The sequence below is a fragment of the Symphalangus syndactylus genome, chromosome 1 (genome assembly GCF_028878055.3).
Source record: "Symphalangus syndactylus isolate Jambi chromosome 1, NHGRI_mSymSyn1-v2.1_pri, whole genome shotgun sequence".
In the NCBI taxonomy this organism is placed as follows: Eukaryota; Metazoa; Chordata; class Mammalia; order Primates; family Hylobatidae; genus Symphalangus; species Symphalangus syndactylus.
This window is the reverse complement of record NC_072423.2, coordinates 85,822,452-85,848,497: the sequence shown is the minus strand read 5'-3', so window position 1 is coordinate 85,848,497 and position 26,046 is coordinate 85,822,452. Positions and strand designations below refer to the sequence as shown.

The following is a 26,046-nucleotide window of genomic DNA, read 5'->3' as shown; positions in this document are numbered from 1 at the left end:
CTACCTTCTTGCCAGCGTAGCTCGATGGTACTGTGCTCTGTGCAGGCGGCGGGGCCCGGGAGAGGCCGCCAAGGCAGTTTCTCTAGGCAGTCGTCTCGGTGGCCATTTTACCCGAGCGCTCCCGGCTGAATTGCGTCAGTTTCGCCCCGGTCTGAGCCTGGGGCGGGCCCCTCATCTGCAAGCTTCATGAATAATTGAGTACTGGGCCGCGCCTGTTTGCCGACAGTGGGACGAATTCTGCACAGGCTTCCCACTCGCGGGTTCCACCGGCTCATGCATATTCATGGAGCGCCCTAGGGGCGTGGCCTGGGCGGAGCTAGGGGCGGGGCCCCGTCGGGGCTCGCAGTGGCTTCGTCCCGCGGTGACGGCGGCGGCGGCGGTAGCAGCGGCGGCGGCGGCGGGGACTGGCATCGGGGCCCCGAGCCGAGCGGAGCCGGATCCTGGGCGAGCGCGTGAGTGCGCGGGGGCGGGCGGGCGAAGGAGGGGGCGGGGTCCGGCATGGGGCGGGGGAGGGGCATGGAAGGAGTGGTTGCTTTCCAGCCGACACCTTGGGTTGAGGTGGTGGTGGTCGGGGGGTCACCAGGAAAGTTTGCAGGGGCCGGGGGCGCTGGGGACGCTTGAGGCCCGGGGGAAGGTGGCGCGTGTGCGCGGGGGCGGACGGGGTATGGTTTGGAGCTCGTGCTGGCGGAGCCAGAAGAAAGGGGGGAGGGGGCGAGGGCTTGGGGCGGGGCCGGGGGCGGGCAGAGCCGCTGGAGGGACCCCTGCCTCCCCTTCCCCCGGGCCGCGCTAGCCCCCTCCCCCGGCTCCTTCGGCACGCCCCCAGCCACCCCAGTCCGCCCCCACCTGATCGACGTCTGCAGCCCACCGTCTGTTCGCCGGCTGCTTCACAGCCCGCTCACAGGTCCTCCGCTTCTGCCACCACCGCCGCCCCCTCCTCCTCCTCCATCCTCTTCTCCTCCTCCTCTTCGGCTGCCGCCGTCCCTTCTGTGTCCAGAGCTCCCCACTGGGCCCCTCCAGACAGCCCATTGCCCGGGGCTGTTCCATCTTCCCGTTGGCCCTCCCTCTTTCCAGCAGTTTACGTGCTGTCTCTGCCGACCTCTCTAGCCTCGGATCCGGCTGGAGATCCTGGGCTCCATAGGGGCGACCCCGCCTGCGCCGAGTCCCCTCCAGGGCTGGAGCTGCCCAGCCCTTCTGGAGGCCTTATCTGCCAGGGGTCAGCTCGTCTCTACCCTGCTACCCTCTGCCCCGCTACCCTCTACCCCCGGTCTCTTGGGGGTGGGGAGTGCTCAGAACCGCTGCGATTTGGCAGCTTCTGGCCACAGCCTTGGTGGCCTTGGTCACCTGGGGCCCCTGGCTCGGGTCTCTGAGTTGCTGTGGCCACCTCCGCACCTGGGGACTCTGAGCCCGCCTTCATTGCTGCAGCCCCTCATACCGCAGAGGGGCCCATCAGAACCCCAGGTGAAAGGATTTTTTTGGTTCTGAGCCAATTCATTTCCATCTCCAACCACCCACACTATGTCCCCAGTAATAATGTTCAAGGACAAGGAAACAATCTTGTGTTTTAATTTTATTTTTTCTATTATGTGCCCCTCCCCCCACCACACTTGGCCTGGCTCTGCACAGTTATTCACCCACCCACAGTGGGCAGTCTTCCGTGGTGGTTGACTGACCAATGGGTTGACAGTACTAGGTTTCTCTACTGTCTTCATACCCTCTCCCATCTTTGAAACACCTGGGGCAGGGTCAGCGTTAGGGGAGGGGAGTTGGATTTTGCAGAGGTTGAGCACTGGGGGTCCCTTTTAAGGATTTGGTGCTGTCTTCCCAGACCAGCTGGAGTGGGTGACTTTAAGTGAGGCAATGCCCCTTGCAGGTTGGAGAAGTTTGGGTTGTCCCCAGGGCTCTGCATACCAGGTGAGGGAAACTTCTGCCTTGCATGAGAGGTGCAGGGCCCTATCCCCCAGGGTCTCCATGTTTTTGTGGGTGGGAGAGTGCTTCAGGAGTCAGGATGGGAACTGAGGAGGTGGTGGAGTATCTGAAGAACAGGTGATAGGACTAGGGCCTGGGAGAGTGAAGGAATGGTCTGGGAATGCTGGTAGCCTGGGGTCAGGGAAGAGGAGGAGGTGGTTATCAGGGATGTTAGCTCATTGGTGACACTGAATGGAATCACAGTAATAATAGGCAACATTTGTTGAACCCTTATTATGTGCTAGGCATTGTGCTAAGCCTATTTCATGTACTATTTCATGTAAGCCCCCTCAGGGTCTCAATAATCCCATTTTTCAGTTGGAGAAACTGAGGCTTGGAGAAGTCACACGGCTAGAAAGTGGTAGACCCACCCAGCATTGAATCTTGGTATATCAGATCCTGAAGCTCATGTGGCAGGCTTCTACCACCGGGCTGTGCCACTTGGTTTAATTTCTTCTGTCCCCCTCAGAACTCCTTAAAGCCAACCCTAGGCTGGTGAGTGAAGCCCACATAGCCCCTTTTCATAGGCTGTGGCTGCTCCACCCTGACTGTCTTGGAAGGTGGAGCCCCAGGGAATTTTCCCCCAAGTCACTCCACCCCCCGGATGTTCTCAAGCCCTGTCCCGTTCTCCCAGCCCAGGCCTGGGCCGGCTCCTCCTTCCTCTTGGCTAGGCCCTGGAAATCCAGTGGGAGGCCATTGCTATGGCAACAGGACTAGGCCCTGGCTTTACCTCATCAAATTCCAAGCTGAAGCCAAGCGATTGAGAAATTAAAGAAAAAAATATATTCCAGATGTTTACTTTTTATTTCTTATTTTTCCGTGTTTGGATGAGACAGCTCTGAGGGAGGGGAGAGTGGGGCAGGGATGTGGAAGGAGAACAGGGAGAGGGGGGAGAGGGAACCACTCCCAGCTGCGGGAGGGAGGGAGAGAGGAAAGGAGGGTGAGCGGGAAGGGGGAGGCAGGCAGTGGGGCGGAGCCCAGGTTGGGGAGGAGCGGGTTTTTCCCGTCTCCTGTGAGGTGATTCACAGAGAGACTTCATACTTTGCAGCTCTCTAGCTCTGCTTTGAGTAGACACCTCCAGCGGGGCTGTCCTACCCAAGGGGCACTGTGGGGACTGTAAGTGGGGTGTCTTGGAGAGCTTGTCAGAGGAGGGAGCAGTGAATGACTCCCTGAAGCGCTAGGACTTTGGGGTTAGGAGATAAGAGTTGGGGAGGATCTGGGAAGAGTTGAGGATATGGCTGCTGGGAACCTCCCTTGACCTCCTCCTACCCTCCCCCACCCCAAGTTCTCTCTCCCTGTCCCACACTCTGCCTCTGCTAGAAATAGGAGACTTCTCTCTGCTAAACCTACTGGCAACGCCCAACTCTTTTTTTCCTTCTCTTCTCTCTCTTTTCCTAGGTCTGCAGCCACCCCAGCTCCTACCTCTCTGCCTCCCCGCTCTCAAGGAGGGTCTGCCGCATGTGATGAAAGTGTCTACTCTCAGGGAAAGCTCAGCCATGGCTTCCCCACTGCCCCGGGAGATGGAGGAGGAGCTGGTGCCTGCTGGCTCTGAGCCAGGTACCAATGGGTGCAGGGTGGAGCTGGGTGGCTGGGAGGGGGTGGGAAGGGCAGAGGCTGCCCCCTCTTTCTGTCTTGGGGGGTGGTTGAGTGATGATTCTGTTGAGATAGGGAAGGAGTACCAAGGCAGTGCAGGATGAGTTTGAAAGGTTCTCAGCTTCTCTTGAGACTCAGAACTGTTTGGGATCATAAATCTCAAACAGGTATAAGAGCAGACAGGGACCTTTGAGATGATATGGATCAAGCTGCATGCTTTGCAGAGGGGAAAACTGAGGCCCACAGGGAAAAATGGAGTGTACAGGTAGGAGTTTGAACCCAGACCTCCTGGCTCCTTGTGTAGATTCTTTTCTTATATTTAGCCGAACGTGTAGGAGATACGGGATTCTATCAGGAGGACTGTGGACGAGAGTACTTCCAAGGTCATTTAACTTTATGTAGAAGGTAGATTTCTGGTCCTGTTTTTTTTCTTCCCGTAGCAGATTTACTTTTGTTTGACTTGGGTCAATAGTAAGTTTGCATTCCCAGTCACACACCAGATGACAGTGGGGAGGTGGCCTGGGAGTGTGCTGTGGCTGAGAGGAGGCAGCCTGGAGGCAGGATAGAGAAGCTTAGCTGAGATTGAAAGTTTACTATGGATGATAGAGAAGAGTGTCACATAAGGTGAAAAAACTAGATTGGGAATATGGGGGGCTGACTGCTTGATAGGGGCAGGCAGGCATTTGTTTATTGGCTCATTTGTTCATTCATTCTTTTGTTTAATTATAACTTATACTAGGTACAAAATACAGTACAGGAAGAAATAAGGTGCCAGGTAGGTCCTTAAATAGCTTCAGCTTAAAAGGGGAATCGGCTAAAACATTTTGGGAGTTTGAAGAAGGGAGAAGATGCTTTTGGGATGTGTGTAGAAAATCAAGGAAGGCTTCATGGAAGAGGTAGCATATGACTTGTGCCTAGAAAGATGTGAATATTCTTAAATTGGAGGGTGGGAGTTGAGGTGGAACAGGAGACAAAGAAGTTCTGCTTCCTGGTTCTTCTGACAGCTCCCCCACCAACCCTTTCCTTTTGGTAGGTGACACTCGGGCCAAACCCCCTGTCAAGCCCAAACCCCGAGCCCTGCCTGCCAAGCCAGCCCTGCCTGCCAAACCCAGCCTGCTGGTGCCTGTTGGGCCTCGGCCTCCCCGGGGTCCCCTGGCTGAGTTGCCTTCTGCCAGGAAGATGAACATGCTGGCAGGACCCCAGCCCTATGGTGGCAGCAAGCGCCCCCTTCCCTTTGCACCAAGGCCTGCAGTTGAGGCCTCCACTGGAGGAGAAGCCACCCAAGAGACTGGGAAAGAGGAGGCTGGGAAAGAGGAGCCACCCCCTTTGACACCCCCAGCTCGATGTGCCGCCCCAGGGGGCGTACGGAAGGCCCCTGCCCCTTTCCGCCCAGCCTCAGAGCGCTTCGCGGCCACCACGGTGGAAGAGATCCTGGCCAAGATGGAGCAGCCTCGGAAGGAGGTCCCTGCCAGCCCTGACCGCCTGTGGGGTTCCCGCCTCACCTTTAACCACGATGGCAGCTCGCGGTATGGCCCCAGGACCTACGGCACGACCACTGCTCCCAGGGATGAGGATGGCAGCACCCTCTCCAGGGAATGGTCCCAGGAGGGGCCAGTAAAGTCTCCAGCAGAGTGCCAGGAAGAGCACAGCAAGACCCCTGAGGAGAGGTGAAGGGTGGGAGGTTGTATATTTTGTGGCAGCCTGGAGGTCAGGTGGGGTGGGATTGGGTGGGGGCTGGGGACCAAGTGCATGGCCCCATATAGGGTTGTGACTTTTACCTGTAGGTTGGTTGTGTGCTGTGAGTACAGGCAGATCCCGATCTAGGTCACAAATCATTCCCCAGCAGATGGTGTTATCATTACTGTATGCTTTTAAAGTTGTAGTTTTCTTTACAGAGTTGATTCAGGTTTATTTATGTTAGAGAGTTCAAATGTACAGTATAGAAGTTTAATAGACAATAGACTTTTTTTTTTTTTGAGATGGTGTTTTGCTCTTGTCGCCCAGGCTGGAGTGCAGTGGTGTGATCTTGGCTCACTGCAACCTCTGCCTCCCAGGTTCAAGTGATTCTCCTTCCTCAGCCTCCTGAGTAGCTGGGATTACAGGCATGCGCCACCATGCCCAGTTAATAATTTTTTTGTATTTTTAGTAGAGTTGGGGTTTCACCCTGTTGGCCAGGCTGGTCTTGAACTCCTGACCTCAGGTGATCCGCCTGCCTCGGCCTCCCAAAGTGCTGAGATTACAGGCGTGAGCCACCATGTCCAGCCAAGAAGTTTATTTTTAGTTTCTATGTACTGACAGCTGGGCACCAAACTTTGCCTCATTGGCATCCTGTTTGTTCAAGGGAGTATTAGATCCATTGTAGAGATGAGGAAACTGAGGCTCAAAAATGACTCCCATAGTCTCAGCAAGTTAAGAGGCAGAGACAGACGTTTGTTTGATTCCAAATCCTCTGCTCTTAACTGCCAGCTCTTACAGTGGGCAGAGCAGTGTGCCAGTCTTGGGATGGGGCTGCATGTGTCAGGATGAGTAGGGCACAGTCTCTGCCTGTGAGGTAGAATCTGATGGGAGAGGTAAGAGAGGAACGCAATTTTTTTTTTTTTTTGAGACTGAGTCTCACTCTGTCACCCAGGCTGGAGTGCAGTGGCGCAATCTCGGCTCACTGCAAGCTCCACCTCCTGGGTTCACGCCATTCTGTCTCAGCTTCCTGAGTAGCTGGGACTACAGGCGCCCGCCACCACACTCGGATAATTTTTTTGTATTTTTAGTAGAGACGCAGTTTCGCTGTGTTAGCCAGGATGGTCTTGATCTCCTAACCTCGTGATCTGCCCGCCTTGGCCTCCCAAAGTGCTGGGATTACAGGCGTTAGCCACCGCGCCCGGCAAGAAGAACACATCTTGATGCCAGGCCAGCTAGTGTCTGCACAGAGATTTTGGCTGGTTGGAGATATTTGCATATGATACGCTTCTCCAGATTTGCCACTAGTATAAAGCAAGGCTGGCCAGGAGGTGCTTCTTGGGGTGGTGGGCACAGGACATTGGAGGAAGAGGCTGAGGCATCTCAGGAGCCATCAGCTGCACAGAGGCTGTCCTCAGTGCTGGGAGAGCCAGCTTGAGGTATGGCTGGCTCCTTGGGCCTTTGACCGCTGTGCTGGGCTCAGAGGCTCCCTTTCTCTTCCTGCTGCTATGAAGGCGAGGGCTGGTGTGGTCTGGGTTGAGCGGGAAGCTGAGGGGCCCTGCCCTGGCCTGCCCTCTGGCCTTGCCCTTCTCTCACCTGAAAGTGTCCGGAGCCTTGGCCCCAGAGCTAGTCCTTTGCCTGTCCCAGACCAGGGTGCTGTGAGGTCACACTCTTGCCCAGGCTAGGCTCCACCCGCCATCTTCCTTCTCTCCCTCACTCCAAGTAGGGCTTAAGAACAACTTCAACCCTGGAAAATCACTCTTTCCTCTTCCCCTCCCCCACTGCAGTTCTTCAAGAAGTATTGGCAGGGCAGCAGGACCAGCTGCACTCTTCCTGGCTAGAGGAGAACTTTAACTCTTTATGGGTTAAAGGAAAGAGGAGTTATCTTTTTTAGGAGCCGTTGAGAGGTCTGGGCATCCAGGATGCTTTTCCTAAAGGAGCTGGGGAATTTAACCCTTCATGCTCAGGTAGGGAATAAGCACTGTTTTCTGGGACACTTGCCGAATGGAAAATGGACAGATTCTGTGTCCCTAGTAGTTCCAGGCAGGGCTCAAGAGTAAGTGGCTAGGAGGGTTTAACCTTTGGGTGCTGTTAAAGTTGCACTGGGAGACTCTCCCACATTTTCCATTCTGTGACAGACTCTAACGTTCCGTGCTTCCATTTCCTGTCTTCGTCCCTCACAGGGGCCTTCCTTCCGACCTGGCCTTCAACGGGGACCTGGCTAAGACAGCCAGCTCGGAGCTACCTGCTGATGTGAGTTATCCTCCAGTTATGAATCAGAATCACATATTTTAGAGCTGAAAGTGTCATCTGAGATCATCTTTTCTACTCTCCTTGTAGTTCAGATGGGGAAACTGAGGCCCATGGAGAGAGTGACTCACTGGAGGGCTGGCCCTGGGATTTTTTGATTCCTAGGCCAGTGCTCTTGATCGCCAAAGTGGCTAAGTGTGGTTAAGGCCATGAGGCCATTCATCATAAACAGTAATGATAGTATCTACAGCAACTACCATTGATTAAGTCCCTACTATGTGCTGGGTCTGTCCCGGGAACGTTAACTAACTCAATCCTTGTGATAACTCTGGCTAGTAGACCCGGTTAGTCCCATGTGAGAGGTAAGAGCACCTGTACTCACAAAGGGTAAGTAACTTAGGCTGAGGCAGGAGCTGCTGTGTCTGCCTCCTGTGCTTTCCCTGGCTGGGCTGCCTTTTCTGGGTTCAGAAGAGGGGTGAGTCCTTTTGCTGAGATTTTCCCATCATACTCTCGTTCTTGAAGATGGTCGACCTGCTTTCTTGAGTAAACAAGGTACAGGATGGCCCTTCTTGCTCATACAGCCCTTGCTAGCTGGAGATCTGACTTGATTCATTTGTCCATCCAGCAAGCAGTGACTGAGTGCCTGTTAGGAGCTGGATGTTGGGATAGCTGTCAAGGTAGAGTAGAGAGTGCAAGGACGAGTGTGGTCAGGGAAGGTGTCACTGTGAAGGGCAGAGGCTGAGCTGTATGCATGTCTGGGGAGCAGCATTCTTGGTAGAGGGCACAGCAAGTACAAAGGCATTGGTGCTTTCCTGGCAAGGAGGCCAGGATGTCTGCCTCTCAGTGAGAGAGGAGTTAGGTGGTAGTGAGGACCGACAGGTGGTGGGGTTGGATTGTGTCAAGTCTCGAAGGTCTCTATAAAGACTTTGGCTAGAGTGAGAGCAACAGGCCATTTGAAGGGTTTGCAGGAGAGGCATGGGATGCTGCTGTCTTAGTTGTAAAGAGTCACCTGGCCCACTGGATTAAGAATCAGTTGCAGGGAGGTAAGATCAGCAGCATGGACCAGTCAGGGGGTGCTATTGGAATAGTCCAGGTGAGAGATGATGACGGCTTGGACCCTGGAGGTAGCCACCGGTGGAGAAGGGGAGAAGTGGTTGGTTCTGGATAGAATTTGAAGGCATGGTGGAAAGGACTTTCAGATAGAGAGCACAGAATCAAGGGTGACCCCAAGGCTTTTGGCCTGAGCAACCGGAAGGATGAGTTTATGGTTGTCGAGATGGGGACTTCTAAGGGTGAAGCAGGATTGGGGGAGATGGGAGGAGTTTTGCTTTGTCGAATTTGAGATGGCTTTCAGACATCCATGTGGAAACGTCAAGCGGATGATTGGGTAGTCAAGTCTGGCCTTCAAGGGAAGTGAGCAAATTTGAAAGAAACACTTGGGAATTGTCAGAGTAGGGATGCTTGCGAAGACTGGCTGAGATTACTGAGAGTGGGGATGGTGCAGGAGGGGAGGGCCTCGAGGCACAGCCAAGGAGACTGGGAGGATAGTGAGAGAGTCCACCAAGTGGAGGCAGCCTCCAGGACTGGGGGAGGGCGCCATCAGCTGTCAGATGCCACTGACAGGTCAAGTAAGGTGAGCACAGAGAATTGGATTCAGCTCCAGGGAGGTCATCCGTGACCTTGACGAGAGTAGTTAGGTGGCAAGGTAAAGGAGAAAGCCTGTTTGGAGTGGGTTCAAGAGAGAAGGGGACAAGAAGAACTGTGGCTATTAATAGTGAATGTAGACAGGGCTTTCAAGAAAATGGGTGGTAGCTAGTGAGTGATGTGGGGTCAAGAGTGGTTTTTTGCTTTGCTTTTTTGGCTTTTCAAGACAGAAGAAATTAGAGCAGTTTGTGTGCTGATGGAAATGATCCAGTAGAGAGGGAAAAAAAAATCAATGATGCAGGAGAGAGAGGAGGGATTGACCTCAGCCCCAAGCGAGGACAGTGCTTGATAGCAGAAAGGGAAGCAGAGTGCTTGGGCTCCCATGCAGGAAGTGGGTGGTGTGTGTGTGTGTGGCAGGGGGCCAGGTGGGGGGGGTGGGGGGCGGCGGTTGTCGGGTTCTCTGCTGGTGGCCTCTGTGTTCTCAGGGAACAGGAAGCAAGGCCATCAGCTGAGAGAGGATTGGGAGAGGTGGGGGAGGTGTGGAGGTCTGATGGGAGAAGATGCTAAAACATTGCCTGGGAGAGTCATGGAGTGAATGGGACGGGGAATGCCGTGGGATTCTGGGCAGCTCTAAGGCCGGCTTGAGGTCAGTGGTGAATCTGGAGTGAGACCAGCTGTCACGATTATGTGTTTTTCTCCAGCCACATGCAGCTACTCAGGTGCTGGGCTAGGACTGGCCCAGCTGTATTGGAGAGCTGTATTTAAACAGGTTAAACAGTGTGATGAAGCAGATGAGGGAGTTGAGCGTTGGGTAAAAAGTGATGTTAATGGTGATAAGAAGAGAGGTGAGGGTGTGAGGGGAGTGGGGGACAATGAGAAAGAATTAGGGTTAAGGGGCTGTGCTACGAGAGGGGCTGAAAATGAGGGCATTGGGGAAATAGAGTGAGCCAGTCAGATAGGCGGTGGGGATGGGCAAGCGGGATACTTGGGATTGAGATGATGCAGAGGTTGCAGCCACTGGTAAGGATGAGGTCTAGGGTGTGACCTTGAGAGGATGGGTCGCACAGTCACTGGGAAGAGGAGGTCAACAAACCAGAGGCTGGAAGGGTCGCATCTGGCTATGGAGTTGACTGTAAGCTATCACAGCAATGATGGAGAGGGTTGCAGTGATCCAGCGGTTATGGTTTTCAAGGAATGATGGGTGTTTAAGGGTCGATAACAAGAAAGAATTGTGTGTGCTGTAGTTTAAGGGCATGAACTTTGAAATTAGAACGTTGCAGAGGGGAGTGAGCATGGAGGGAACAGAAGGGACCTTGAGAAGCAAGCAGGACCCTTTATTTTGCCCAGGCCTAGTAGCTGATGATGTGGGAGAAATAACTGCATGGGAGAGGGCAGCCAGGGAAGCATGACCTCTGCAGAGGGCAAAGGTCAGATGGAGCCAGACTCGCTTCATTGTCTGGGGACAGGTGGAGTGCCAGGTGCTTGGTGCCTTGTTTGTCCCCCTCTTCTCTCCATGTCCTCCCCACTCTCTGCCGCCATCATCCCATGAGTCCTATGCCGAGGGGCCAGTGCACACATTTCCCTTCACCCTCACCTAACTGGGAGATGAGCATTGTTGCCACCAGCCCTAATGTACAGATGGGGAAGCTGAGGCTCAGAGAGACCAAGTGTCCGCCATACGTGAGGGAGGGCACATGCTGGTAAGAGGCAGTGCTGGGATGGCTCAAGCCAGGGGCTGTCACAACCCCCAGTGACTTTTGCCTGGGTCCCATGGCCTTCCTGCTTCCTTGGCACCTTCCGTGCCATGAGGGGCACCCCCTGCACGCTGTAGCCGCTCCTGCGAGCTGCTCTGTAGCTGCACTGCACCTTGAGTCCTGCTTGGACGCAAAACCCTCTCTCCCCTCCTGGCTCCCATGTGCTGAGGTGCCTCAAGAGCTAGATTCTCAATGTTCCTTTTCCCTTTATAAAGCCGGTGTTCTGGACCCCAAACTGTGGCCTCTGAGGAGATCCTCAGATGAGCTTTGGGTTGAGTGGGTGAGGAGTTCCAACTACCTGAGATGGTAGGAATTATGCTTTGTGAATAAGGATAGGCGCATTCTGGGGGAGAAGGTCTAAAGGGGGCTCTGAGAAGTCCTGCCTTGCATTGTCTGTGGGGCCCCTCCCATCTATCCCAAGAGGACCCCCTCGGGTTCCAGTTTCCTCCTCCCAGCCTGGGAGAAGCTGACCTGGGGTCTGTGTGGGGTCAGAGGGGACCCTCCCCACCCCGCTGAGAGGTGAGTGACAGCTCTTGACCTTTCTCTTGCAGATTTCCAAGCCCTGGATTCCCTCAAGTCCAGCCCCCTCCTCAGAGAATGGAGGCCCTGCCAGCCCAGGCCTCCCCGCAGAAGCCTCAGGCCCAGGCCCTGACTCTCCCCATCTTCACTCACCCGACAATAGTTCTCCCTGCCACTCGCAGCTTCTGGAAGCCCAGAGTCCTGAAGCTTCCCAAGCTTCTCCCTGCCCCCCTGTGACTCCATCAGCTCCAAGTGCAGCCCTGCCTGACGAGGGCTCCTGCCATACCCCCAGCCCGGGGCTCCCTGCCGAGGGGGCTCCAGAGGCCCCCATACCCAGCAGCCCTCCCCCTGAGGTCTTGGAGCCTCACAGCCTGGATCAGCCCCCTGCCACCTCACCCCGGCCCCTGATCGAGGTGGGTGAGTTGCTGGATCTCACTCGGACGTTTCCATCTGGCGGGGAGGAGGAGGCCAAGGGTGACGCACACCTCCGCCCCACTAGCCTGGTTCAGCGCCGATTCTCCGAAGGTGTGCTCCAGTCACCCGGCCAGGACCAGGAGAAGCTGGGGGGCTCGCTGGCTGCCCTGCCCCAAGGCCAGGGGAGCCAGTTGGCCCTGGATCGTCCCTTTGGGGCAGAGTCCAACTGGAGCTTATCACAGTCTTTCGAATGGACCTTCCCCACGCGGCCCTCGGGTCTGGGCGTGTGGCGGCTGGACTCCCCGCCTCCCTCCCCCATCACTGAAGCCAGTGAGGCCGCCGAAGCTGCTGAGGCTGGCAACTTGGCCGTTTCCAGCGGGGAAGAAGGAGTGTCTCAGCAGGGTCAAGGGGCCGGGTCAGCTCCAAGTGGGTCAGGAAGTTCCTGGGTGCAGGGGGATGATCCAAGCATGTCCCTCACCCAGAAGGGCGATGGGGAGAGTCAACCTCAGTTCCCAGCTGTACCCCTTGAGCCCCTGCCTACAACTGAGGGCACACCTGGATTACCTTTGCAGCAGGCAGAGGAGAGATACGAGTCACAGGAGCCCTTGGCTGGACAGGAGTCCCCTCTCCCCCTGGCTACCAGGGAGGCAGCCTTGCCCATCCTAGAGCCGGTCCTGGGGCAGGAGCAGCCAGCACCCCCTGACCAGCCCTGTGTTCTCTTTGCTGATGCCCCTGAGCCTGGGCAGGCACTGCCTGTTGAGGAGGAGGCCGTGACCCTAGCCCGGGCTGAGACCACCCAACCCAGGACAGAGGCTCAAGACTTGTGTAGGGCGTCCCCCGAGCCTCCGGGCCCTGAAAGCAGCTCCCGCTGGCTGGACGACCTCCTGGCTTCACCACCAGCCAGTGGTGGCGGTGCAAGGCGGGGAGCTGGATCTGAGCTGAAGGACGCACAGTCCCCAAGTACCTGCTCTGAGGTGAGAATGGGCATAGGGAGAGTGGGACTTCTGGGGACAGAGGCCAGGGCTTGGGTGGGCTTCATTCTTTTGATCGTGGATTTTACGTGTCGAGAGCTTGAACATGGATTTTACGTGTCGAGAACATGGATTTTACGTAGCGAGCAAGGCAGCTGTGGACCTGCAGATTGTAGCTCTGCAGAGCCACACAGGACGGTGTGTGGGGTTTCGTGTGAGACTGTATCCCAGCTCCAGCATTCGCTAGCTGATCGGTGTTGGGAAGAATGTACCTTAACTGCTGAGCTTCAGAGTGCTTTCCTGATAGTAGCATTGGCCTCTTAGAGTTATATTGTGGGTAAATGCGAGGCGGAAAGCTCTAGGCACAGTGTGTGGCAGGTGCTGCGTATTCAGTCTCATTATGGGAATATCGTTCAAGGCAAAATAGTGTAGCCATTTAGAGCGTGGGCTCCTGGGTTCATCTCCTGGCTCTGCTTTCCTTTGCCCAGGTGTGACCTTAAAAGAGTGACTTTTCTGCCCTCTGCGTCAGTTTCCACATCTGTAAAATGTGGATAACAAGATGAGCTCTACCTCCGAGGGTGTTGGCAAGGGTTCAATGATCTGTAATGTCTAAAGTGCCAAGAATAGCGCCTGGCTCATCCTAAGTGCTTAAGAAGTGTTGGCTTTTACAAACGTTATTAACGTTGAGCTCCAGACCTGCTTTGTAGACAGGCAGCTAGGCCTCAGAGGAGGCGAGCCTTGTGCAGTTACCCAGCAAGTTGGTGGCTGGGCCTGGGCCAGCGCCGTTTCCCGGCCCAGTGCCCTTTCTCCTACCAGGCTGCCTCTGAATTTAAGGGCTGGGGGCCAGGTGGCTTGTGAAATTTATTTCTCAAGCCAGGCCTGGGCTGTAAGGGGCGGGGCTGCAGGAAAGGAGGAGCCTGGGGGCCTCTAGGGGCTGGGGGGCGGGGAGAAGGAGGAGCAGGAAGGGGTTAAGCTGACTCCTGCAGTAGGTGTGTCTGTCCCGGGATGTGGGTGACTCAACTGGCTCCTGGGCGGGGCTGCCCAAGCTGCAGCTGCTCCGGAGGGAGCAGGGCCAGGGTGAGGGAGAGCCAGCGCCAGAGCCGTCGGACAGGTCCCAGCGTGGGGAGCAGCCCAGCCCTATCCCTGCGCCCAGCTGGCCGCACCCAGCAGCCCCAAGGCAGGTTGGGGGCGGGGGGCCATGGCCCAGCCTGGGGATGGGGAGGCCAGCATGTCTATCCTGGAGCGGCTGCTGGCCAACGCTGCGCTGAGGGATGAGGCTGGCCGGCTCCGAAGCCCTGAGCCCAGGGCTCTCCCGCCCACAAGGGTGAGTCAGGGAGCGTGAGGTGGGGGGTGGGGTGCAAGAAGCCCTGGCTGGGATTTTCCCCTGTGCCAGAGGCTGCCCCTCCTGTCTTTCCTGGGCCAGGGTGAGGGCTGAGAGGTCTTCCTGGGGAAGATTGAGCAGATGGCACTTTGGTTGGGGAAGAAGGGCCTGGGTACTTATAGGAGGATGGGGGTCAGATGGGGCATGGGGGAGGATGGGCTGGAAAAGCTGTCATTGGTGTTGGAACCTTGCCTTGCAAGGGAAGTCGCAGAGAGGCTTTGAATCTTGACCTCTCCTAATCAAAAGGAAAGTGCACTGCCCGCCATTCCTGTGTGAAGACCACTCCTCTCCTGGCTGTTAGCCAAGTATTGCCCAAGACTTGTAAACATGACCATGGGACCATCGATTGAGTGCCCACTGCATGCCAGGCACCATGCTGAGTGCTTGGTCTAAATGATCTCATTTAATCCTCTCACACGAGCCCCATGCAATAGGAATTATCCTCGTTTAAGGATGAGGATGCCGAGGCCCAGAGTGGTTAAGTGATTTGCTCAAGGTCACACAGCTGTCTGTTGCCAAAGTGGGGCTTTCAGGCACTAGGCAGCGCTGACTCTGCTGGATTGACTCCCACCCCAATTGAATCTAATCGTTGTTTCTTTGTCTACTTTTTTTCTTATTCCCAGGGACTCCTTGGCTGGTCCCAGAAAGATCTGCAGAGTGAATTTGGGATCACAGGAGACCCACAGCCCAGCAGTTTCAGTCCTTCCAGCTGGTGTCAAGGTGCTTCTCAGGACTATGGCCTTGGGGGTGCAAGTCCTAGAGGAGACCCAGGTCTCGGAGAGAGGGACTGGACCAGCAAGTATGGGCAAGGAGCAGGGGAAGGGAGCACCAGGGAGTGGGCCAGCAGGTGTGGCATCGGCCAGGAGGAGATGGAGGCCAGCAGCAGCCAAGACCAGAGTGGAGTGTCTGCCCCAGGGGCGCTCACAGCCCAGGACCGGGTAGTTGGAAAGCCAGCCCAGCTTGGCACCCAGCGGAGCCAGGAGGCAGATGTTCAGGACTGGGAGTTCAGAAAGAGGGATTCCCAGGGCACTTACTCCAGCCGGGATGCGGAACTCCAGGACCAGGAATTCGGGAAGAGAGATTCACTGGGTACTTACAGTAGTCGAGATGTAAGCCTCGGGGACTGGGAATTCAGGAAGAGAGATTCTCTGGGTGCTTATGCCAGCCAAGATGCCAACGAGCAGGGCCAAGATTTGGGGAAGAGGGACCACCATGGCAGGTACAGCAGCCAGGATGCCGATGAGCAGTACTGGGAATTTCAGAAGAGAGATGTGTCACTCGGCACCTATGGCAGCCGGGGTGCAGAGCCACAGGAACAGGAGTTTGGGAAGAGCACTTGGATGAGGGACTACAGCAGCGGTGGCAGCTCCAGGACCCTTGATGCCCAGGACAGAGGCTTTGGAACGAGACCCCTGAGCTCTGGGTTCAGCCCCGAGGAAGCCCAGCAACAGGATGAGGAATTTGAGAAGAAGATTCCAAGTGTGGAAGACAGCCTTGGAGAGGGCAGCAGGGATGCTGGCCGGCCAGGAGAGAGAGAATCAGGGGGCTTGTTCAGTCCTAGCACTGCCCACGTGCTGGATGGGGCACTCGGGCAGAGAGACCAGAGCAGCTGGCAAAACAGTGATGCTAGCCAGGAGGTGGGAGGGCATCAGGAGAGACAGCAGGCAGGGGCTCGGGGCCCTGGCAGTGCTGACCTGGAAGATGGGGAGATGGGAAAGCGAGGCTGGGTCGGTGAGTTTAGCCTCAGTGTTGGCCCCCGGCGAGAGGCAGCATTTAGCCCAGGGCAGCAGGACTGGAGCCGGGACTTCTGCATCGAGGCCAGTGAGAGGAGCTATCAGTTTGGCATCATTGGCAATGACAGAGTGAGTGGTGCTGGCTTTAGCCCTTCTAGCAAGATGGGAGGTGGTCACTTTGTGCCTCCTGGGAAGACCACAGCTGGCTCGGTGGACTGGACTGACCAGCTGGGTCTCAGGAACTTGGAAGTGTCCAGCTGTGTGAGTTCCGGGGGCTCAAGCGAGGCCAGGGAGAATGCCGTGGGACAGATGGGCTGGTCAGGTGGCCTGAGCTTGAGAGACATGAACCTGGCCGGCTGTTTGGAAAGTGGAGGGTCTGAAGAGCCCGGGGGAATCGGAGTTGGGGAGAAGGACTGGACTTCTGATGTTAATGTGAAGAGCAAAGATTTGGCTGAGGTCGGGGAGGGAGGAGGCCACAGTCAGGCCAGAGAGAGTGGCGTGGGGCAGACTGACTGGTCAGGTGTGGAGGCCGGAGAGTTCCTTAAATCAAGGGAGCGTGGAGTTGGGCAGGCAGACTGGACACCTGACCTCGGGCTGAGAAACATGGCCCCAGGGGCAGTCTGCAGTCCTGGAGAGCACAAAGAGCTTGGGGTGGGCCAGATGGACTGGGGTAACAATCTGGGCCTGAGGGATTTGGAGGTGACCTGTGACCCAAAGTCTGGAGGTTCTCAGGGGCTACGGGGATGTGGAGTGGGGCAGATGGACTGGACCCAGGACTTGGCACCCCGGAATGTGGAGCTCTTTGGGGCTCCGAGTGAAGCCAGGGAGCATGGGGTGGGTGGGGTGAGCCAGTGCCCGGAGCCTGGCCTGAGGCACAATGGCAGCTTGTCTCCTGGCCTGGAGGCCAGAGACCCCTTGGAGGCCAGGGAGCTGGGGGTTGGTGAGACAAGTGGGCCAGAGACCCAGGGTGAAGATGACTCCTCATCTTCCTTGGAGCCACACCCTGCAGACCCTGGAATGGAGACAGGAGAAGCCCTCAGCTTCGGAGCCAGGTAATGAACGGAGCCCCATCCCAAGTGTGGGAGGGAACGTGTGAGGGCTGTCCAAGAAGTCGGAACCTTTCTGAGGAGGGAAGAAACAGTTTTTCCTGAGGACTTTTAGTGTTTGGATAATTGAGACATTTTGGACTAAGAATTTTTAATTCTACTTAAAAAAAAATTGAAATATGATACACATACAGGTGAGTTCTTTTTTTGAAGGATGACTAATGTGTTACTTTTGCAACCTGTGTTTGAACTTTCTTGGTGATTTGGAATTGTGACTGTGATGGAGGAAATGGTGCATGTCATAGCTTGGATGGTTTCTGATGGGTTCTACTCTTGTACACAGTAGCCGTTCCTCAGGCCTCTCAGCCCTGAAGCCACAGGTGGTTTCATAGGCATAGGGCAGAGAATTCTGTGTCTTTGGCCGGGGCCACCACAGCCAGGAGTGGAGTGGACAGTGGCACCCACGGGTTCTCAAAGAGGTTAGGGACTTGGTGCTTCTTGCCTGTCCTGTCATGAAGCCTGGAATAGCAAGTTCAAGAACCTGAAGGGTATGGGGACCTGGCCCCATGACCTTGGCCTCTATGTGCAAATTCGCTGAAAGAACTTTCCAAAGGCTTTGCAAGCCAAGCACAATCTGTTTCATCGATGTTTTAAAACCAGCTGAGACGATTTTGCAGCTGAGAAAGGTGCTAAAAAGGCATCGCATCTGTTTTGTTAACATTTGCATCCATTGAGATTCGCTTTTATTCCCTTTAGTGAGCAGAAAATGTTATCTTTTCCAGCCCCACAGTGGGAGCTTCTCACTGGGTATGTGGGAAAGGCAAGGGAAGTGTGGGGCAGGGGCTTTTATAAGTGGAAGGGGTTGGTGGTGGGAGGAGAGGAGCAGGAAGGGGCTAGAGCACATCATGGTGGTCTTGGGGAGTCAGGAGAGGCATTTGGGATGGAGGAGGAGAAGGGAGAGAGGAAGATGGGCCCAGGGAGATACCCAGGGGGATTTAAGGGGAGCTTCCTGTCGACGCAGGCCGTTGAGAGGGTGGTGACGGAGCACAGGGAACCACTGAGGCTTCATTGAGGACTGCAGGGACAAGGGGAGGGCGCAGGACTAGGAGTCGGGAGGCCTTGTGGTCCTGGGCAGGTTGCTGGGCTCTGAGCCTCAGTTTCTCAGGGTTTGACTCAGGAAGTGCAGAGTTCCAGCTTTAATGTTCCTAGTGCAGGGGAGAGTCCAGGCTTGGTGTGGTTGTTACTGATTTCTCTTCCTGGGACTCATAGAACTTCGCACGCCCCATTCTTAACCACACATCTTACCTCATTGATCTTCACAGCTGCTCTGTGAAGCAGGAAAGTGATTTTTATCCTCTCCACTGGAGGGTCGAAAGGTAGTGTGACCCCTTAAGGGCAAAGAGTCAGGAGTACCTCTTTCTCACTTGTATATGTTAACTGCTTTCAGGTGTGGCCGCTGTGGGACCCACCGCTCTCTGCCTTTCCGTTCTGTGTGGGGTGGCTCTTAAGAAGTGAAAAGTGATCATCTTGTTCCCTTAGTTTAGGATGGAGGGAGGTGGGGGGGGGATTGTGATAGGACTAGGTTAGGGGAAGAGGAGGATAGTGTCAGAGAAGCAGGGAAGCACTCACTGAGCTTTGGTCTCATTGTGTCTTTAAAGCACCCAGGCCTTTGTGGCTGTGTTACCATAATCTGGCCAGTGTTGACTTTAACCTGAGTTCAGGGGTTAGCAGTGATGCCATACAGGTGAGCCTCATTGTATGCAACAGAAAGCGTGGCTCCTAACAGAAAGCATGGCTTCTCAAAAGCTGAACAGAAACAGTTGCTTTAGAGAGGAATTCCAGGGGCTTGTTTAAATTTTATGCTTTCGGGCAGCCTTTTCTAACTAACAGGTGTCCTAAAGAGTACCAGTCTGTGAATATGTTTGGAAAATGCTGGGTACAGAAGACTTAGTCTGTATATTAGCATATATTAGTACCTTAAAGACAAGTAATGCAGTATTTTCCAAGCTAATTTGGCTAATGTCCAAGAACCTAGTGTTCTGAGCAGGGAAATTCTGATGTAGGGAAATTCTACACTATGGGCACTTTCTCTTTTTTTTTTTTTTTTTGAGACGGAGTCTCGGTCTATCGCCCAGGCTCCCAGCCTGAAGTGCAATGGTGCAATCTTGCCTCACGGCAACCTCTGCCTTCTGGGTTCAAGCGATTCTCCTGCCTCAGCCTCCCGAGTAGCTGGGATTACAGGCGCACATCACCACGCCCGGCTAATTTTTGTATTTTTAGCAGAGATGGGGTTTCACCATTTTGGCCAGGCTGGTCTTGAACTCCAGACCTCAGGTGATCCACCCACCTCGGCCTCCCAAAGTGCTGGGATTGCAGGCATGAGCCACCATGCTTGGCCCACTATGGGCACTTTCTCTTTAAAGAAAATTTTGGAGGTTCCCTTTGTAACGAGAAGTCCTTGAGAATAGCTCAGAGGGGTCTGGCTTTGGGTCCATCTGCCAGGCTTGCATTCTGATTCTGTCACCACCTCTATGACCCTGGGCAAGTTTATTCTCTTCCGTGGGCCTCCGATTCCTCGTCTGTAAGTTGGGAGTAACTTACTCCTAGTACTCATGGGGTTTTGTTAATTGGTCCTCACAAAAACTAGGGAAACTGAGACCCAGAGAGGCAGTGTAACTTGCACCGGTTCCCATGGCTGGCGGCTGTGGGTTCTTCTTGTCCCCCTGGGCCCAAGCCTTGCAGTCTTCTCTGGGCACCCTCCCTGTCTCTCTGGGGTCAAGGTCAGCTGCTGTTTCTCTAGACACATCTTTCCAGCTTCACCCCTCCCTCATTTCAGGTCTCAGAACACTGGGATATTCACGTTTTGTAGTTCCAGTGCCATGTTTGCCTCTGGAGCAGTGGTGGAGGGTGGAGTGGGATACAGTCTTGGTCCTCAGGGTACTCTAAAGTTTAGACCAGGTGAAGGGTATAGATGCGACAAGATGAGGCACATCCTCTCTGGCCAGGGACCCGTGTTGAGGATGATAATGACTATCCTAATAATTTGTTGTATTTGTCAAGTGCTAACTATGTGTTAGGCACATATTTCTGCCAACAAACTAGAACAGTTTATGTACTTTTATTATCCCCATTTTACAGATAAAGAAACTGAGGTTCAGAGTGGGACAAGTAACTTGTGGTCAAAGCCACAGGCATAGGAGGAGACAGAGCCTAGCTGCGTCCTGGAGTGGCAGGACTCAGCACCTGTGTTCCTAACTACCCCTCTTTCCTGCTCCCGTGCTGGGAGGGGCTCAGCTTGTACGTGATTTGGGTGCTTAGGGGTAGAAAAGCTGCTCCTAAGGTGGGGTGAAGGGCGAGTGGGGTTTAGTCCAGCGGGGTGGACGTAGCTGCACTTTCTTGGGCTTTCCCCACTCTCCACTCCTCAAGGCCACCTCCAGAGCTCACTGACCTCTGCCTGAGTGGCTTGGGCCACCTCTCGCTTTAGGAGTGGATTTTTTTTTTTTTTTTTTTTTTTTTTTTTTTTTTTAGACAGAGTTTTGCTCTTGTTGCCTGGGCTGGAGTGCAGTGGCACTGTCTTGGCTCACTGCAACCTCCACCTCCTGGGTTCAAGCTATTCTCCTGCCTCAGCCTCCCAAGTAGCTGGGATTACAGGCGCCTGCCACCATGCCCGGCTAATTTTTGTATTTTTAGTGGAAATGGAGTTTCACCATGTTGGCCAGGCTGGTCTGGAACTCCTGACCTCAGGTGATCCACCTGTCTTGGCCTCCCAAAGGGCTGGGATTACAGGCGTGAGCCCCCGCGCCTGGCTGGAATGGATCTTTTTAGCTACCTGGGCATTTTACATCTCTTTAGCTCATGGGGCCTGCCCTTAGCCTTCTTTTGCCCCACCCCAGGGAGAGGCTTTGGGCCCGGCCTCTGGAGGCTGGGTGGGGTGCTGTTGCCGCCCCCTCCCTCCAAATCCTCCCTGATTTTAAGCTGGCTGTCAGGGTGAGCTGGCTTTGGCCCCCAGCCAGGGCAGCTCCCAATTCTGCTGCCTTACTGTACTTCTGCTGCCGCCACTGCCTCCTCCCCCAATGTCTCTCCCCAGACCACTTTAATTTCCATCTGTCAGCAGCTTGTGGAAGGACAGACTGCCACTCATGCTCTCTCTCCCTGCCGCTTCTTCCTGCTTGGTATTGACTCACCTGCCCAACTCTCCTCTTGCTTTAATCCCAGTGGGAACCTGGGGCCTGGCTTCCAGGCACTGCCGTGCCAGCCTTTCCCACACCTCTGTGCATGGTATGAGTGTGTGTGTGTGCGGGGGTGGGGGCGCGGGGATGCGCGTGTTTGTGTCAGGTGTGGCTCTGTGCCGTGTCTGTAGACGTGGTGGGTGCGAGGTTCATCTGGGGGAGTGACAAACAGCACACAAGTTCTCTGCCTGAGTGTGTGTGATGAATGTGAATGTGTCTTGTCATTTTGGGGAGTGGCCGCTGGACAGGGTGGGTAGTATGAGTTAGAGAGTGTGTGGTGTGCTCCTGCTGTGTTTGTATTTTGTTTTTAGATGGGGGTCTTGCTATTTTGCCCAGGCTGGTCTTGAACTCCTGGGCTCACGTGGTCCCCCTGCCCTGGCCTCCCAAGTAGCTGGAATTACAGGCGTGAGCCCTGCATCCCGTGTCCAGCTGTGTTGTGTTTTGAGGAAGCAGCAGACAGAAGATGCATATGCTGCATGGAGGTCCAAGGTGACCCATCCCCTCATTTGCTTGGCAAACATTTGCTTAGTCCAGCGCGTAGCCAGGCTCTGGGTCAGGTGCTGGGGGCATAAAGGCAGAAAGGGCCCCGTTTTTGCCCTTGAGGAGCTCACCGACAGGCTGTGGGGACAAAGAACCACAGGACAGAAGCAGGAACTGGCATGGATTGGAGCCCAGGGCTGGTAGGTCCGAGGCGGCCATGGTGGCTGGGAGGGGGCAGGGCAGCTTTGGAAGCGGAATTGAACCAAGGGGACAGTACCACCAGGGACAGTGTGGTGGGGGGAGCTTTCCAGAAGAGGGAGCAGCTCGTTCAAAGTCAGCAGCATGTGAGGGCCAGGTGTCTTTGATGGTCCCTGGTTGCTCTGTGAGCCTGGGGAATGAAGAGGCATAACGTGGGGGCTGAAGACAACATGAGTCTGGAGAGGCAGGTGGGCCAGTACCTGGCTCACCCCAAGGAGTGTGACTGCCCGAGCACGTGGCCCTGGGAGGGAACACATTGCTAGCATCCAACAACAACAGCAGCAGGAATAATGGCTGCTCCATCTGGGGTGCATGCTGACCAAGACTGCGCTAAGTGCTTTAGATTTTTCATTCATCCTTGCAGCAACTCCGTGCAGTTAGAGGAGCCTGAGCTGTTTCCAGGGAAGGGGCCTCACCCAGGGTCTCAGGGATTTGAACCTGCCAGACTGGCTCAGCTCTTCACCTGTGTGCTGTGTTGCTCAAGGCCCTGACCGTGTCCTTCTTGAAGGAGTCTGGAAAAAGCATGGGAAGGAGGGCAAGGGAGAGTTTGGGGGCTGGGGGAAGGAGCTTGTGAAGTAAGCTTCAGGGCAGGGAGATGGGGCCTCACAATGATCTCGTTCTCTCTCTGTCCCCTTTACAGCCCTGGCAGGTGCCCAGCCCGCCCCCCACCCTCCGGCTCCCAGGGCCTGCTGGAGGAGATGCTGGCAGCCAGCAGCTCCAGGACGGTGGCTCGGAGGGAGTCAGCGGCCTCGGGCCTTGGGGGCCTGTTGGAGGAAGGAGCCGGGGCAGGTGCTGCCCAGGAGGAGGTGCTGGAGCCTCGCAGGGACTCTCCACCCTCCTGGAGGCCCCAGCCTGATGGTGAGGCCAGCCAGACAGAAGACGTGGATGGCACCTGGGGCTCTTCAGCAGCCAGGTGGAGCGATCAGGGGCCAGCACAGACTTCTCGGCGACCCTCCCAAGGCCCTCCTGCCAGATCCCCCAGTCAGGACTTCTCCTTCATTGAGGTCAGTGGAGGGTGAGCCCAAGACAGTGGGTGGGTGAGGGCAATGCAGCCAGAGCCCCATTCCTGGAGCTTCCCTGAGCAGAGCTTCCCTGAGCAGTCCCAGTCCAGGAGGCAGAAAGCGGGTTGTAGGTGCATCATGTGAACGTGAAGCTCCAGCTGCAGGAGGGGTCCAGCTCCTGGTCAGCTACTGTTGAGGGGCTCCTGTGGGATGAGGCAGTAATGGCAGTGGTGTCACCATTGTCCCGAGCAGGACACCGAGATCCTCGACAGTGCCATGTATCGGAGCCGTGCCAACTTGGGGCGCAAGCGTGGGCACCGGGCCCCAGCCATTCGGCCTGGGGGTACCCTGGGCCTGTCGGAGGCAGCAGACTCGGACGCACGCCTGTTCCAGGACTCTACGGGTAGGGCTGATGTATTATTTTGTGATGTCTCTTGATCTCTGGGGCATTAGGCCAAGCTTTTGCAGGATCTACGGGTTTGGGGAGTCTGGGTGTGCTGCCTTCACTGAGCCCCTTTCCTGGGCCTTTGCAGAGCCACGGGCATCTCGGGTGCCATCTTCAGATGAAGAGGTAGTGGAGGAACCTCAGAGCCGCCGGACACGGATGTCGTTGGGCACCAAGGGGCTGAAAGTCAACCTCTTTCCTGGCCTGAGCCCTTCAGCCCTGAAGGTACCATCTGATCATTAAGCAAACATGTCCAGCCATCTGGCCAGGTGGCCACCTTGCATGCTGTCTTTCTTCTCTCCATCCATCAATTCATTCCCCTGTCCCCTCTCCCATTCCCCCTCTCACTCTCCTCTCCATTGAGGGCTCCAGAAGATCCCTTTGTGCCCTGCTGGGCCCTGTGCTGTGTGCCAAATGGGATGGAAAGAAGAACAAGACGTGTTCTTGTCCTGGAACCTCAGGGGCAGTGGGAGACATGATGCCCATAATTAGCCTGGATGAGGGAAGAAGTTTAGGTGTCCCTGAGGAGAGGCACAGATAAGGGCTGGGCCTGTTCAGAGAGAGAGGAGTTATTTCCTAACAGCAGAGTGGAGGGGAAGGGGAGTGGAGGGTGGATTGGAGAAGGCCTCTTGTAAGTATTTGATCTTAGCTGGCGGCAGGCACAGGAGTTGGCTTCTGAGCCGGGGTGGTGGGGTGGCATTGCAGGCAGAGGGAACAGGGGTGGGAAGTCACCACTGGCTTTGTCCCACCCAGTTTGTCTGAATTCAATCCTGCCATATCTTTTTGAGGACAGAAAGGTGTGCAAGGCATAGCTCAGTTCTGTGGGAAGTGCATCTCTGACTTCCCATCCTTTGGGGTGAAAGGACTGCAGAGGGGTCTCTGCTTGATTCTGGGGACTGCACACTCTTGAGATAAGGTCTCACCCCCTGAGAATCCTACTGCCTGTCCCTCTACTATATATCTGCATCTGGACTTGTTTCTCAGGCCAAGCTGCGCCCCCGGAATCGCTCAGCTGAGGAGGGGGAGCCGGCCGAGAGCAAGTCGAGCCAGAAGGAGTCCGCGGTCCAGCGTTCGAAATCCTGCAAGGTCCCAGGGCTGGGGAAGCCCCTCACGTTACCTCCCAAGCCAGAGAAATCCTCAGGGTAGGTGACCTAAGCTGTGGGCATCTGCTGACCTCACTGTATTACCCTGATGAAAAGGGAAACTCTCACTTCACAGAAGAGGCAAACTGAGGCTCAAAGAGGAGCCTCAGTCGGACATGCCCCAGGTGAATGGTATGAAGATGGTGTCAGAATTTGGGTCCCTGCAGCCAGGCCCCAGACTGCCTCTTCTTGTTAGAGGGTGGTTTCTGTCCCTATCACGTCTCCATGTTTTGTTCAGTTTCCTCAAAGTTTGCATTCTGGACCTTTGCCGTCTGCCTCCTAGGTCAGAAGGATCGTCACCCAATTGGCTTCAAGCCCTGAAACTGAAGAAGAAGAAGGTCTGAGAAGTCACTGAGGTGAGGACAGGTTCCTGGGCTTGGATCCAGTCTGAGGAGGGCCTGCCCTGGAGGCTTGGGAGGCCTCGTGCCCGTTCTGTCTCTTAGCTCCCACCCCTTTCTGTGCAAGGTTAAGAAACAGCAGGTGAAGCCAAGCTCCAGAGACTCGGTAGGCCCTTGACTCCTCTAGATTTTGTCCACAGGGAGCTCAGGGTGTTGTCTGGCCTGGTATGGAAGAGGAGGAGGGCTACCATCCTAGCCAGCCTCCCTGTGCTCAGGGACAGTCCCCCCATGCTCCCTGGCTGGACGGAGAGTGGTCAGCCAACCCTTCTGGTCTGGGACCCTGTGGGCACTTACCAGGCTCCATGACCAGGCTTAGCTGGGGGCACCAAGATGGGTGTAGGGGAGAGGTAGCTGAAGCCTCCACAGTGTCCTTCCCTGATGTCTTTTCCTCCCTTACCATTGCAGGTTCTTCCCACCTGGCAGTCTCAGGCAGTGCCCATTCCTGTGGGGTCCCTGGGTGAGGAGACGGCTGGAGCCCCACCATGCCCCAGGCTGCAGCCTTTGTCCCCCTCCACCTCTGAGGAGCATCTGGGGAGGCACATTTATGCACTTTGTATCACCTTCCCAACTCCCCCCACACCTTCCCTTCCCTGGATTTCGTCACTAGTGGTTGAAGGTTTTGTCCCTTCCTCTCTTCCTTCCCTCTCCCTCTCTGCTTCCTCCTCCAGCCTCCCTTGGGTTTTCTTTTGATACCAATTTATAGCATTTTTTATAAAAGCCTTTGATTTTTATAATGGGTGGGACTATACCCCTGCCTCACCCCAGGTCTCCCTCTGCCCCACCAGGTACCCCACAGAGACCAATGACATTTTGCCACTTGAAACAATAAATAAAGTTTTTTGGGAATTGGTGCTGTCCAGGTGGTGGTGCGTGGTCATGGCTGCCCATCTCCTCTTCCAAGGCTGTAGTTGGAAAATGCTGATTCCCACTCTGCCCCACCAGGGGCTCACTCTGACATTGGATGTGTCACTTCCCTTTCACTTACATTACTGAGAAGGGTATATGGTTTACAATAGGCTGATCAAGAATTCAGACACCCCCTAAATCTTAGTAGTTAACACAAAAAGGTTTATATTTCATCCATGACACAGTCCAGGGTGGGCTGGTGATAGGGGCACTCTGCACCTTGAAGTCATTCAGAGCCCGGGC

At 55.3% G+C, this 26,046-nt stretch overlaps 1 protein-coding gene across 2 annotated transcripts; it reads left to right on the top strand.

Annotated features, from left to right (window-relative positions):
• Positions 1-312: 312 nt before the first annotated feature.
• On the top strand, positions 313-25,743 carry TNKS1BP1 (tankyrase 1 binding protein 1). 2 transcript variants are annotated; one of them, XM_055281234.2, is made up of 12 exons: positions 313-452; positions 3,364-3,522; positions 4,592-5,225; positions 7,416-7,485; positions 11,432-12,787; positions 14,789-16,950; positions 22,552-22,915; positions 23,165-23,315; positions 23,446-23,582; positions 24,342-24,499; positions 24,783-24,855; positions 25,303-25,743. In XM_055281234.2, the coding sequence occupies exons 2-11, from the start codon at positions 3,429-3,431 to the stop codon at positions 24,841-24,843; spliced, it is 5,187 nt and encodes a 1,728-aa protein (XP_055137209.2). In that variant the 5' UTR covers positions 313-452; positions 3,364-3,428; the 3' UTR covers positions 24,844-24,855; positions 25,303-25,743. The 2 variants fall into 2 exon arrangements, with proteins under 2 accessions (XP_055137209.2, XP_055144662.2); XM_055288687.2 differs by lacking the exon at positions 313-452 and adding an exon at positions 3,016-3,081.
• Positions 25,744-26,046: the final 303 nt, after the last annotated feature.

Bases quoted from the DNA above. Each gene is read 5' to 3' on its own strand.
- TNKS1BP1 (XM_055281234.2), top strand. From the start codon at position 3,429: ATGAAAGTGTCTACTCTCAGGGAAAGCTCAGCCATGGCTTCCCCACTG. The intron at 3,523-4,591 runs GTACCAATGGGT...TCCTTTTGGTAG, and splicing joins GCCTGCTGGCTCTGAGCCAG to GTGACACTCGGGCCAAACCC. The intron at 23,316-23,445 runs GTAGGGCTGATG...GGGCCTTTGCAG, and splicing joins CCTGTTCCAGGACTCTACGG to AGCCACGGGCATCTCGGGTG.